General features: G+C 47.7%; 2 protein-coding genes across 2 annotated transcripts; one reads left to right on the plus strand and one right to left on the minus strand.

Moving 5' to 3' along the window:
* The first annotated feature begins 3,585 nt into the window (after positions 1 to 3,585).
* LOC102457079 (olfactory receptor 1E5-like) lies at positions 3,586 to 4,560 on the plus strand. The gene has a single exon (XM_006114048.2). It carries the CDS (start codon positions 3,586 to 3,588, stop codon positions 4,558 to 4,560), a length of 975 nt encoding a protein of 324 aa, XP_006114110.2.
* Positions 4,561 to 11,146: 6,586 nt separating this feature from the next.
* Positions 11,147 to 12,109, minus strand: LOC102456840 (olfactory receptor 11A1-like). Its single transcript, XM_006114047.2, has one exon. The coding sequence runs from the start codon at positions 12,107 to 12,109 to the stop codon at positions 11,147 to 11,149; it is 963 nt and encodes a 320-aa protein (XP_006114109.2).
* Between the last annotated feature and the right edge of the window lie 1,742 nt (positions 12,110 to 13,851).

Consider the following 13,851-nt stretch of genomic DNA (forward strand, 5'->3'; position numbering starts at 1 on the left):
CCCCCTCCACAAGGAAGAAGCAGTGAACTGGATAATAAAATTTTATTGCTCAGTGGTTCGACCCGGCAGAACAGTGTTGCTCTGGGACTCTAAGCTGTGGTTGTAATGTCGACTGTAACGTCTCCCTTGCTGCTCCTCCGAGAGCCTGCATGTACCCAGTGCTAGGAGCAGAGTTAGCAACCTGCAAGAGGAGCCCAGACTGGTGGATTGGAGGAATCAGTGGAACCACCATTTTAGTTAGCACTATGGGGGAACCCATCATAATTGGGTTAGAGGAAAATATGCCTAAGAAACAGTCGTGAATGGTCCCCAGATTTAGCACATTAGAACAGCCGAACTAGGTCAGACCAAAGGTCTATCAAGCCGAGTATCATGTCTTCCAACAGTGGCCAATACCAGGTGCCACGTCATACCTCCCCGTATTCCTGTGCTATGCTATTATTGTTTTATAGCAATGACCTTGTCTGACACTTCTTATTTGGTCTCTTGACCATTTTTATGAAGAGCCAAAGTGGGAGAAGCAAATACCAGCCCAAAACCCACAAGACAAGCACTTCCGAAGAACAACGTTTCACAGACTGTGTGCGCATACCAGAAATAACAACGACACCGCATGCACATGAAGGGAGGTGAGCATGGAAGAGTTTGGGAGAGTGTGTCAGTCCGAGGCAGAGACAAAGTAAGTGTACAGATGTGAAAAAACCCCAAAGGTTCTCTGTGAGTGTGACACACAGACAGTGTGTGTGTGCTGGCGGTTGGGGAAGTCTGTAAGACCACCAAGTCTGAGGGCAGGAGCAGTGTGGCTTGATTTGTGCACAGCTGTGCTGCTTAGAGGAGTCATAGTCTCACAGTGTGAGAGAAAGACCGGAAAAGTGGGGCCAAGTCAGGCTGTCATCCAAGCAGGGATTTTGGAGGAGCATTGAAAGGTGACGGTCTCTACTCCCCTTGATTTTGGAAGGCAGTGGGGAACCTAGTTCCCTTGGGTTCCTTCCAAAATCCCAGCCAATGTCAACCAGCGGATTGAAACGTTTTTCACGTGTCAACTTAGGGGTCTTCTTGGCCAGCATTTTGAGTTGCCGGTCCAGAGATCAGACAGACCTGGCAGCTTTAGACAAGAATTTTGTAACGTCGTCTCATTTCATTATGTTCTTATTCTAAAGTATGAAAGATACTGCTTCCTTTTATTCCTATCATTCTAGTGGGTCTATTTATCAAATGCAAAAAAAATTCAGAGATTTCTAACGACAAATGTCTCCATTAATTTTCTTTGAAGTCAGACATTCCCCTTTGATCCTTTCATAGGAACAATATCATTCTACTATAATTTTTCCTTTCTAAAACTAAATAATAACTTTTCTATGTACAATAATTTCAAATTCCCACTACCAGAAATATCATGGAAGAATACATCGTCTCACAGGAATCACGTCAAAATACACCAGAAAAAAAGACAGACTTCAACGTAGGAACCCAAAGCTCACTTTTGTGATATAACTGAAGATGACCGATAGAAGGGGAAACTGGAAATTATAGGATAATGAAATTGACAAAATTTGTACGCATGTTACTCAGATCAGGAAGCAGTCTGGGGTGTGAGTTCATGGAATTTCTGTGTCCCTGAACTATATTTAACTCTTATATAGAATCACAGACTCATAGAACACTAGAATTTGGAAGGGACCTCAAGAGGTCATCAAGTCCAGTCCCCTGTCCTCACAGCAAGGCAAAGCACCATCTAGACCATCCATAAGAGCTGTCTCTCGAACCTGCTATCATAATCAGGAGGGCTGACCAGCAGCCTGGTGGCTAAGGGGTTAACCTAGCCAGGTATTTGGTCAGTCAAGAACAATTCAGGTAGGGATTTCAAACAGGGACAAAGGAAATTTTATTTTTTCCCTCGTTTGTCTGGGTCACAGCAGTTTCCTTTCAAGTAATGGAGATGGGAAGGCCTGTCTCTCTCCAAGAAAAGTCTTCTCACAATGTGTAAGTAGGGCAAAGTTTAGTTAGCCCATCAGGTTTTATTATTTTCTTGGGCATTTGGAAGTGATGTCTGTGCTGTTAAAAGTGTTTTTTTCTCTCTTTTTCTCCCTCTTTTGTAATGAAGCTTTCTAACCTAGGGAATTTTCTCTGAGTATTTCAACTGTTGGCTCTTATCATCTAGACACCTCAACTATACTTGCAATGGTAGTTTGGTGTTGATAATAAAAGCTTGTTTTCTTTTTCTAATTAATACATATTAGTTCATTCTTATGTCCTGGAAGATCTGTCTGCTTGTCTGTCTGCTGAGGGGTCAGCTTTCACAGACTGCAGCTTGTTTTTCTCTTTTCTCTTTTTTGGGGGGGAAAAGAGCTTGGGATACCCCTGAGGCTTTAGGAAGATTTCCCAAGTGATCTCCCCCCTGGTTTTCTTGGAATACTTGGGTGGCGGCAGCAGATATTCCCCAAAGTCTGGGTATTAGGATTTTGGGGGGAAGGTTTTGTACCAAAGCCTGGAGAGAGAAGCATTGGGGATGCTTTTGCGGGTCTGCACTTCTGCATTTGTCGTACCACAGTGGGGAACAGCCTTGACACCTGCAGATAAATATTTCCAGTGATAGAGATACCACAACCCCCCTAGGTAATTTATTCCAGTGTTTCACCACCCTGAGAGGCAGGAAGTTTTTCCTAACGTCAAACCGAAAACTCTCTCGCTGCAGTTTAAGCCCATTGCTTCTTGTATTGTCCTCAGAGGCCAAGGAGAACAATGTTTCTCCCTCCTCTTTGTGACAACCTTTTAGGTACCTGAAAACTGCTCTCATGTCCCCTCCTAGTCTTCTCCTTTCTAACAAGCCCAATTCCTTCTGCTTTCCCTCATAGCTCATGTTCTCTAGACCTTCCATCATTCTTGCTGCTCTTCCCTGGAACCTCTCCAATTTCTCCACGGCTGTGTCTAGACTGCATCCCTTTTCTGTAAAAGGGATGCAAATTAGACACATCGCAATTGCAAATGAGGTGGGGATTTAAATCCCCCCCGCTTCATTTGCATAAACATGGCTGCCTCTTTTTTCCGGCTCGGAGCTTTGCCGGAAAAAAGCACCAGTCTAGATGAGGATCTTTCGGAAAATAAAGCCTTTTCCGAAAGATCCCTTATTCCTTTTTGAACTGAGGCCTAATCAGTGCAGAGCAGGACTTCATCCATCAAGTAGGTTTTTCATTGACTCAGCTGTGACAGAGGACAGTGCAGGAAATTCGAAGGAAGACTCCTTCATTTCGAAATAAGTGCCGTGAAGACGCTCCCTATTTCAAAATTAGCTATTTCAAAATATGCTATGCTTATTTCTCGTTAAGCCCTGATGTGTAGAAACACCCTTGGATGGGATATTTCTGTAATGTAACGGGGCTCTGTGATTTTGGTCGCTCTATTCTGGCACTCAGCCAGTGAGATGTAGATTTCCTCTGTTGATTGACAGTGCCATTGTTTCCTCGTGCAGAGTTCCGGTGGCATGGGGTTAGCCCATCCAGATGTCTGATAGTGAGACTGACCACACAACCGGATTCCTTGCGCTCCATCAATATTTCATGGCTTACTTTTTTCTAGATGCCTATTATGGAAGAAGAAGGAAGAAATCAAACTCTCATCCTCGAATTCATCCTCTTAGGGTTTCAGGAGGCCCCTGAAATGCAACCCCTCCTCTTCCTCATCTTCCTCATGATCTACCTTATGACACTGGCTGGGAACTTCCTCATCATTGTGCTAGTTGTCATTGATCAGCAACTTCACAGCCCCATGTACTACTTATTATGGAACTTGGCCTGCTTAGAAACTTGTTTCTCCTCCAGCATCCTGCCCCGGCTGCTGGCCAGTCTCCAGACTGGGGACAGAACCATCCCCGTGAAGGCCTGCCTGCTCCAAGGACTTTTCTTTGGTGTCATGTCTGCTACCGAACCGCTGCTGCTGACGGCCATGTCCTACGATCGGTATTTAGCGATCTGCCACCCCCTCCGTTACACTGCCCTGATGAATGGCTCCATTTGCATCCAAATGGTGGCGTGGTCCTGGATAAGCAGCTTTCTGGCTTGTGCCATAGTAGATATTTTCTTCTTCCAACTCAAGTTCTGCCATGGCAAAGAAATTGACCATTTTTTTTGTGATTTTACATCCGTGCTAAAGCTGTCCTGTGATGACACCCAGTTAGTCCAGCTGGTGGCATTTATTGTCGTTGTCATATGCATACTTGCACCCATGCTACTGACCCTGGCAACCTACGTTTGTATCATCACCGCCATCCTGAGAATCCCTTCCACCACTGGGAAGCTAAAGGCCTTCTCCACCTGCTCCTCCCACCTCATCGTGCTGACCATTTACTATGTGATGACAATTTCTGTCTATTTGGTTCCAATTGTCAGCACTGCAGCCATACCCAAAAAAATATTCTCTTTCATCTGCACAGTCCTGCCTCCTATGGTCAACCCGGTCATCTACTGCCTGAGAAACAAGGACGTCAAAGTGTCCCTGAGAAAAGCTCTTCAGAAACTGGTTGCTTTTAGCAACAGGCATACCATCAGGAAGGACACATTTTAGCATAGTGTACGGTATAGATAAACTGATCTATTTCCTTAGACATGAGCCATTTCTGTCCTTAAGGACAAGGTTAACCCTTAGAGTATGTCTACACTACTTTTTTTGTTTCAGGAGAAATATGAAAATACCACAGTGCGTTTGCATATTTCCTATGGCTTTTTTTTTCTGGAAGACGATTTTCCAATATTGGCCCCCAACTATGTGGGGGTCAAATTTCAGGAGGATATCCTATTTTGAAAGACCCTGTAAACATCATTGTAGGAGGAATAAGGAGTCTCTCGAAAAAGGGGTTTTTTTCCCCAAAATTTCCTCCTGTGTAGATGGCGAAAATACAAGAAAAGCCTCTTCCAAAAAATAAATGGAGGAAGTATGCAAATACACCGCAATATTTGCATACTGCTCCTGAAAAAAAATAGTGTTGACATACCCTTATTGAGCAAAATTTTCTCTTTCTCTTTCTCTTTCTCTTTCTCTTTCTCTTTCTCTTTCTCTTTCTCTCTGAGAATCAGCTGATAGAGGATATATCTACACTACACTGTTTTTTGGAAAGAGATACACAAATTGCAGGGCACAATTTGTGTATCTCTTTCCAATTTTTTTTGGAAGAGGCTTTTCTGGTCCACATTTTTAGGAAAACCCCTACTCTTTTGGAAGAGCCTTTCTTCCTCATGAAAGGAGGTTTACATGGCTTTCGAAATAGTGCATCTGCGTTTTTGAAAAAAAAAAAATTCGGAAGAACAATCTCATTCCTTGGACATGGCAGAGTTTTTCCAGAATACTGTCAAAATAGCAGCAAAACTTGTTGAGAAGAAAAACAAAAGATTGCCCTTTTAAGAACAGAGAAGGCATTGCTCTTTTAAGGCGGTCATTTTGAAGTCTGCCCCAGCCAGCCCGAGCTGCACATGTTCTGGAGGAACGGATAGACTGGCCTTGGCTGGGGGGAGGGAGCTGTGTTGCCTCGCACACACCCCCCCCCCACCTGAATTTCTTCACACCTCTCCGGACAGCGTGCCCCCCCCCCCCAGTTTGGGAACCCATGTATTACATGGTGTTCTGACCAGGGCAAGGTTTTACAATCCAGGGGTTTTAGGTGGGGGGGGGGGGGTGGCGCTGCTGGTTATTGCTATGGTAGCTTCTCTATAGTTGGTGGACACAGAGTTTGGTTGGTGAGCCTGGTTGTACCCACAGCTGCCTGTGTGAAGGCTGAAGCAACTACAGAACTAGGCATAGGTTCAACAGCAGCGCAGAGTGACAGGAGGCCCAGACGGATGGTCCAAGGGTCCCTAGGAACCCCAATTCAAGGTAGCATCAAGGGGAAGCCATCACAGATGGCTTAAAGAAAAACATGCCTAAGAAAGAGTATCCAAACGTCCAGGTAGGAATCCAAAGCTCAGTTTACTGAGATCACTGAAGACTACAATATTATAGAAGCCTTGGAAATGTGCTGCAAATATTATAACCTTGTCTGCAAAAAAATAGAAATCTGATGGATGGATTAGGGTTCGGGCGCAGATGGCACTGGATCAGCAGTGTGAAAGTGAAAAGAGCACAGTTTAAAAAAATCACCATGTCAGAAAAAACAAGGTGATGTGGTCAGTCCAGGGCGAAAGGAAAATGAATACACGTGGATGGGTTATAGCGAAACATGCAATGAAGGGCCCTCCGATTTGGAAGCCAATTATGGACCAATCCTCTCTGAATTTACATAGCTTTCTCATTCCTTGTATGGGTGTATGTTTTTTCACTACATGTGTTTTCTGGCTTGCAGATCATTTGAACACAAATTTGTTTCTCTCTCTCTCTCTCTCTCTCTCTCTTTGACTTCAGGATTTAAATTTTTTTGTCCTACTTTGAAGTTAAACCAATCTCAATGCACCATCGTCACTCCTGATGGAGACCTAATTTATATAGGCACATCATAAGCCAGGGAAGGAGACATCCAAAGACTGGGTATATCATGACAGTTGTAGGGGAAAAGCAAGCGATACATTTCAGATGTATTAGTTCTGAATAACAGCAAGGAGTCCTACTTCTCTTTTCAAATATCTGCATATTTTGCTCGTAATATTTGGAAAACACTCAAGCTCTCTCAATCGCTCTGTATTTTATTAACTTTCTACCGATATCACTTTTTCCAGGTTGTTTTTCCCCAGATAAATTCTCCCTTCCTCACAAATATGGATCTGTTGTTATTTTTCCTTGATGACTTCTTTTTTATTGTGCCGACATGTCTTTCTAAAGGGTGGGAGTTTCATATCATTTGCACTTGGATAAACACCTGGGACGCTTCCTCAGTAACCACTCTTTTAACAAACATAAGGCAACAGGCTGTGGTATCTATTAAGAGGGCTTGGTGTTAAGAGCGCTGGTAGAGTAACACACACAACCTTTGATTGTGTGATTGTACTGAAAATGGTGTAGCCTTGATCACACAGACTAGCTGCCCAAACTCAGTCCCATCTGAGACCCCAGGTACCTCCACAGGTGGTTGTTCCAAGCTCTTGCCTCTACTCTAAAGTTCACACTAAGTTTATCCTCTTAGCTTGATCTAGAGCATTGTGTCCAGTTCTGGGCCCCTCACTATAGGAAGGATGAGGACGCATTGGAGAGGGTCCAGCGGAGGTGACTAAAATGATTTGGGGATGGATCACATGACCTATGAGGAGAGGCTGAGGGATTTGGGCTTGTTTAGTCTGCAGAAGAGAAGAGTGAGGGGGGATTTGAGAGCAGCCTGCAACTCCCTGAAGGGGGTTCCAAAGAGGATGGAGAGAGGCTGTTCTCGGGGGGGCAGATGGTAGAAGAAGGAACAATGGTCTCAAGTTGCAGTGGGGGAGGTCTAGGTTGGATAGGAGGACAAACTATTTCCCTAGGCGGGTGGGGAAGCCCTGGGCTGGGTTCCCTAGGGAGGGGGTGGAATCTCCATCCCTAGAGGTGTTTAAGTCCCAGCTTGACCAAGTCCTGGCTGGGACAGTTGAGTTGGGTTGGTCCTGCTTTGGGCAGGGGCTGGACTCAATGACTCCTGAGGTCTCTACCACCCCTATGATGCTTTGATTCTATGACTTAAGATATGCACCTCCAGCTATGTTAATTAAGAAATAGCCTAATCCTGTTTTGGCACCATCCACAGAGCCAGAGGTCAAGAGCAGCACACACGTCTATCGACTTCCCTTACTCCTCATGAGAAGGAGGACTACTGATGGCGATGGGAGAGCCCTTTCCATTTGAATTAGCAGGTCTTCACTAGGCCTGCTAATTCGAACCCCAGAAGATCGACTGTGGCAGCGTTGATCTTTGCTGGAGTGTAGCCTGGCCCTCAGAGAGATCGCTTGTAAGTTTAACACAAGTTTCAATGCATCGAACTCTGGATAAGAATGAATTCGTATGTGACAATGTTTCCATCCAGTAGGTGGCTCATCTGGGAAGCAAAATGAAGGGTCGTGATGCTCAGAACTGAGTCTTAGCCACAAAACAACCAACCCTTGATGGAAAACCCAGTCCGGATTTATTTTTGTTATGCCGATTTAGAGCACGGTGACCACATTTTTTTCCCATTTCTCCAGAAGTCCTGGGGAAAATAAGCTTTCTCGGCCTCCTACAAAGTGCTTCTCACTGGCTGTTCCCAGCCCAATGTCTGCTTGGTGTCATTCACAATGAGAAATGGACAGTTATCGGGGCAGAAAGACAACTCTGGATCAGAGGTTGAGGCTTGTGCATTCTCTGCAGGACATTGAATTCAATTCCCTGGTTCAGTGACTATTTGCCTCTTTCACTGTTGTATGTATGAAAAGATGCAACCAAAGAAAGAGAGAGAGAGTGCACACAAGAGAGATCTTCTGTGGAGAGGATTCCATAGACCAGGGCAATTTTTGACAACGTGGAAGATTGTTGTCTTCCTCCTATCTTGAGATGAAAGGGGTAATAAATGTAGGGCTTCACCCATCACCCACTGCAGTGTCCCAACCACCTGCTAAATAGTGTAACGGGCAGTGAGGACAATATTCCCTCTATTTTTTTCCATTCACATGTGGAATAAATTTTGTTATGTGCACTGAGGCATGTGTGGATGTGCACCACCCATAGAAATGCATGCTGCCGACCGTGGGCACTCTGCTAATTGGCTGGATAGCCCTGGGATCTCTCCCGTCTGGCTGCCCAAGCACTCAGCTTCCAGGAAACACAGGGAGGGGGTATGGCCCAGCATGTAAGTCCAGAAAGATTTAGAATAGTAATAGAAATGTAGCCATGTTAGTCTAGTCTAGCTGAAACAAAACACAGGACTACATAGCAGGGCTTCCCAAACTGTGGCAAGCCCCGCTCGCCAGCTGCGCTGCCACGGACGAGTAGATTGCATTATTTTTCGAGCCCTGCTATGTAGCACTTTAAAGACTAACAAGATGGTTTATTAGGTGATGAGCTTTCGTGGGCCAGACCCACTTCCTCAGATCAAATAGTGGAAGAAAATTGGCACAACCATATACACCAAAGGGATACAATCAAAAAAAAAGTTTGATTGTATCCCTTTGGTGTATATGGTCATGCCAATTTTCTTCCACAATCTGATCTGAGGAAGTGGGTCTGGCCCACGAAAGCTCATCACCTAATAAACCATCTTGTTAGTCTTTAAAGTGCTCCATAGTCCTGTTTCTTGTTTCGGAAAGATTTAGGCTGATTTTTGCTGGAAATAGTCAGGTAATTTGAATGTCATGAATCACTTCAGACCGAATCAACCAACTCTTCATCCAAACGATGCCTGAAACATCAAGCCATAAACTGCATTTCCCTCGGTCTTGGGGCACATCTACACTACAGAGAAGATCGACCCTCCAGAGGTCAAGAAATCCCTGCTGAGCGTCCACACTGCCCTCTTGTGCAAGAGCTCTTGTGTAAGAGAGCTTACACCTGATAAAAAACAGCATAGCCCTTGCTCAAAGAGCCCTCTCTTACCACGCCGTACGCTAAATTTCCTTGCGCAAGAGCGGGCGGGCAGCGTAGCTCTTGCACAAGAAGCTGTGAGTGTAGACATAGCCTTTGTGTGGGGGCACGGTAGGGAAGTCAGTTCTTATGACCCCGGAAAATACTGGCCCTCCCCCCTAGGTTTGCCTTTTCTGTGCACGTGACAGTGTACACGGTGATCCTGGTGTGCACACAGATATAGATATCTTAATGCTGCCGTGACCCAGTAAAGATGGAGGAAAAGGCAGGAAAGTTCACACAGCAGGATGTTGAAAGGTCCAACCTGCCACAGACTTTCAACTTCTGTTTACCCAGTGTCCCAGGGCGCTGCTCACCGATAGGGGGCGCCTGTGCTGGACATGCTGGGAATTAGCTTCTCAGCTCAGAAGCACCCCCTTTCGGCTGGGGTCATGCCTGCTGGTACCAGTTTTCCTGCATCTCTGTTTAATAGGACCCACGTTCCTGCCAGACCGTGGCATCCTCCCCTTGGGTATGGCCCTACCGCAGCACCCCCACGCTCTGGGTACCCCAAGCTCCACCTTGCCTCAGTGACCCACGGCCAGTCGGCATCTTGCCCCTTCCTCAGAAGCAACCAGCAGCCTGACACGGCCACTGAGCATTGGCAAAAGGGTGAGGACCTGCTGCCTTCACCTGCCCAGGCCGCCCCCCTGCAACCCTGAGGCCTTGTCCCAGACCCTGCAACCTGGGAGCTCGCCTGGCCAGAGGTCCCCAGCTCTGCCTGCCTCTCCCCAGGCCTGCTGTAACTACAGCCCTAGTGTTCTCTGGCCTTATTTCAGGCCCCGCAGCCTGGGAGCTCACTTAGCCAGGGATCCCCAGCACCGCCTCCCTCTCCCCAGCCCTGTTCTGGCTCAGGCAGCCCCTAGCTTCCCTGGCAGCCAGGACCCTCCCACTCCCCAACCAGAACAAGAGTGTCTGTTTTCCCTCCAGGAGCCTTTATTTATATTGCCCTCAGCTGGGCCCTAATTGGCTCATACTGGCCACAGCTGCTGGCTCCAGGGTTCAAAGGCTCCAGCCCTCTCCCAGGCTGGGTTTTAACCCCTTAAAGGGCCAATGCGGGACAGATGCCCCATCCCACCCAGCTACAGATCGGCATAGAACACAAACCAACCCAAACTCCCCACTCGCTGTGACAGCAACGTGGGTCACCTACTCCTCCAAGTCCTATTAAGAGGGTCCTATTAAGTGAAGTATGACCATAGCAGAGAGGAATAGCTCAGTCGTTTGAGCATTGGCTTGCTAAACACAGGGTTGTGAGTTCAATACTTGAGGAAGCCACTTAGGGATGGTATTTGGTCCTACTGTGATTGCACTCCTTGATCTCTCATGGTCTTTTCCAGCACTATGAGATAGGTGTATAGTGGAAGAGACCCAGAACCCCACAAAAGACATGACGCTCTGGGTGGAATTAGAACACTGGTGTTCACATTCAGATGAATGAAGTAACGTGCTTTATTGAAACACAGGTCTGAAAAAAGCTAAACCACTTTCATACAGGCCATCTCTGAGGCAATCAAGTTTTGTAGGAATACCTTGAAAGAAAGACTCAAATGGACAATATCTAAGCAACTACATTAGTTCATCTCTATTTTTCTATTGGCTACAATTTGTCCTTTCAGAGTTTATGCCTGTGTCTGAGAGCAGCCAGTTTGAGAACAGCTTTTCTGAACGCGTCGTTCACCTCCTTGTTTCTCAGGCTGTAGATGACGGGGTTAATCATGGGGGTCAGGACGGTGTAAAAAACGGAAAATATTTTGCGCAGGATCTTGGGCGTGTTGGCTGTTGGAAACACATAGACAGTGATCACAGCCCCATAGAACACGGTCAGCACGATGAGGTGGGAGGAGCACGTGGAGAAGGCCTTTCGCCTCCCGGTGGTGGATGGGATCTTGAGGATGGTGACGATGATACAAATGTAGGATGTGAGGATCAGTAGGAAGGGCACAAGTGCCCCTGTATTTGAGATAATAGATGTCACCAGCTGCAGCGTCCGGGTGTCACCACAAGACACCTTAACCACGGGTGAAAAATCACAGAAGAAATAGTCAATTTCTTTGGCATCACAAAACGTTGATTGTAACAAGAAAATAATGACTATGGAGCAGCTCAGAGAACTACTCGTCCAGGACCCGGCCACCAGCTGGCCACACACCGGGCCATTCATTAATGCAGCATAGCGGAGGGGGTGGCAGATGGCTAAATATCGATCGTAGGACATGGCCGTGAGCAGCAGACATTCCGTAGATGATAGGGCACCAAAGAAATACAATTGCACCAGGCAACCCTTAACAGAAATGGTTCTGTCGCCGGTCAGGAGACTGGCCAGCAGCCGGGGCAGGAAGGTGGAGGTGTAACAGATCTCCACGCAGGACAAGTTCCCCAGTAAGAAGTACATGGGGACGTGAAGACGGGAATCGACCACCACTAGTGCAACAATGAGGAGGTTCCCAGACAACGTCACAAGGTAGATCGCTAGAAACAGCAGGAAGAGAAGGGGCTGAAATTCCCCAATATCCCCAAATCCCAGGAGGATGAATTCCATGATGAGCGTTTGATTCCTTCCTTCTGCTTTCTCCATAATATGTGTCTAGAAAGAGAAAATATTGATGGAGGAAACAGTCAAGTTGTGCTATTGGCTACCCTGGAAACCCGGAGCAGGTGCTACCACCAGGGGAAGATAAGAGTTTTGCGGGGCCCAGGGCAGCACAATTTTGTGGGGCGCCCTTTTGGAGAAAAAATAGAAAAAAGGCGTCCCCCCATACCCACTCCTCCAGTAGCCCCACTCTGATCATGTGAGCTACCCCTCCTCATCCCCTCTCCTGACACCTCCCTCTACGCACCAGCCCTGCCTCTCTCCTCTGGTGCTGGTCCCTCCCCTGCAGGTGTCTGCCCTTCTGCTTCTCCCCAGAATCCCCTGGCACCTGCACCTTCCCTTAGCCCTGCACCCTCCTGGTGCCTCCCCCTTCCCTCACTGGCCCTGCCCCCCTTTTTCCCTGATGCCCACCCCCTCACCACCCTCTGCCCCCATTCCCCTCATACCTCTGTGCCCTCACACGTACCTTGCTCCATCCCCGCCTTCCTCATGCCCACCCCTTCTTTCACGCCTTCTCCCAGCACCTTCTCCTCCCCCTTTAGCTTCCAATGCCCTTACCCTCTCCTCTCCCATCATCACCCTGCCCCGCCCCCCCCACTGACACCTCCCTTCCTGCCCTTTTCCTCATTGTCTGCGCTTGGCCCCCTGGCATTTGTCTCTCCTCCACACTGTCCCTTGGTGCCTTCCCTTTTCTTCTCCTGACCTGCCCCCCTCCCCTCAGCACAAGCCCCTTCCTCTGCCATCCACCTTCTGCCTTCCAGTGTACAGGGTGACTGCAACCCCGGCCCAGGCTCCAGACCATGTGCCGAACTGAGCGGTGCAATGCTGGGCCACACCGTTTTAAAGTCCCGAGCCGTGACATCTCGCCACGCCCAGGTGTCTCCCCTCTCAGCTGTTGCGTGGCATTTCAGCACGCCACGCATGTGTTCCCTCGGCCCCACATGGCCCGTACTGGCCTGTGCCGGGGAATTTAAAGTGCAGGGCTGTGGCGCCCCGTCACAATCCCCCTCCTCCTCCAGCAGCTGGCCCTTCGGCGGATGGCCACTGGGAAATTCCTGGTATCCCGCCAGGCCAGTCCGCCCCTGGCACTGGTGAGGGGCCTATTGAAGCATGGGGTCTGGGGCAGCCACCCTGCTCGCCCTACCCTATATCCGCCACTGCATCTCTCCACAGGTAAAATGAAGTTGTCAATAAACAGAGGAAGATTCAGATCATTAAGAGTTGGAGCATTCAGGATAGGCGAACCTAGAGCATGGAACCCGATGGGATTACAGAAATGTTCCCTCTCACTCCCTGAAACCCTCCTGGATTAGAAATCAAGATTTAGGATGGGAAGGTAAAACACAACACGTGTCCGATAAAAGTATCCACCAATCTAGATAACACGCCCAAGTCCATCGACTGGAAGTGACTGGTGTTTAGAATTCCAACACAGTTCCATCTACCCTGTAGCAATTCCCAACATTGGGCAGACCTACCTTGCACTAGCTTTGACCAAGTGAGCAGGCTAGACTTAGCAGTGAGAACAGGACAGCACAGACAATGCTTGGAATAGCCACCTACCTGTCCCTACGACCTAAGATGGGATCCAGCTGAGGCAGCTAGTGTGTTCGGCCCAGGCGACGCTGTTAGTTTTAGCACAGAGATTGTGCGTGTGGCTCTACCGGAGCAGGGGATTATCCCGCCCAGATGCCGTGTAGACATAGCCCCTAAGACACATGCTAAAA

This window comes from Pelodiscus sinensis, chromosome 30 (genome assembly GCF_049634645.1).
Source record: "Pelodiscus sinensis isolate JC-2024 chromosome 30, ASM4963464v1, whole genome shotgun sequence".
Classification (NCBI taxonomy): Eukaryota; Metazoa; Chordata; order Testudines; family Trionychidae; genus Pelodiscus; species Pelodiscus sinensis.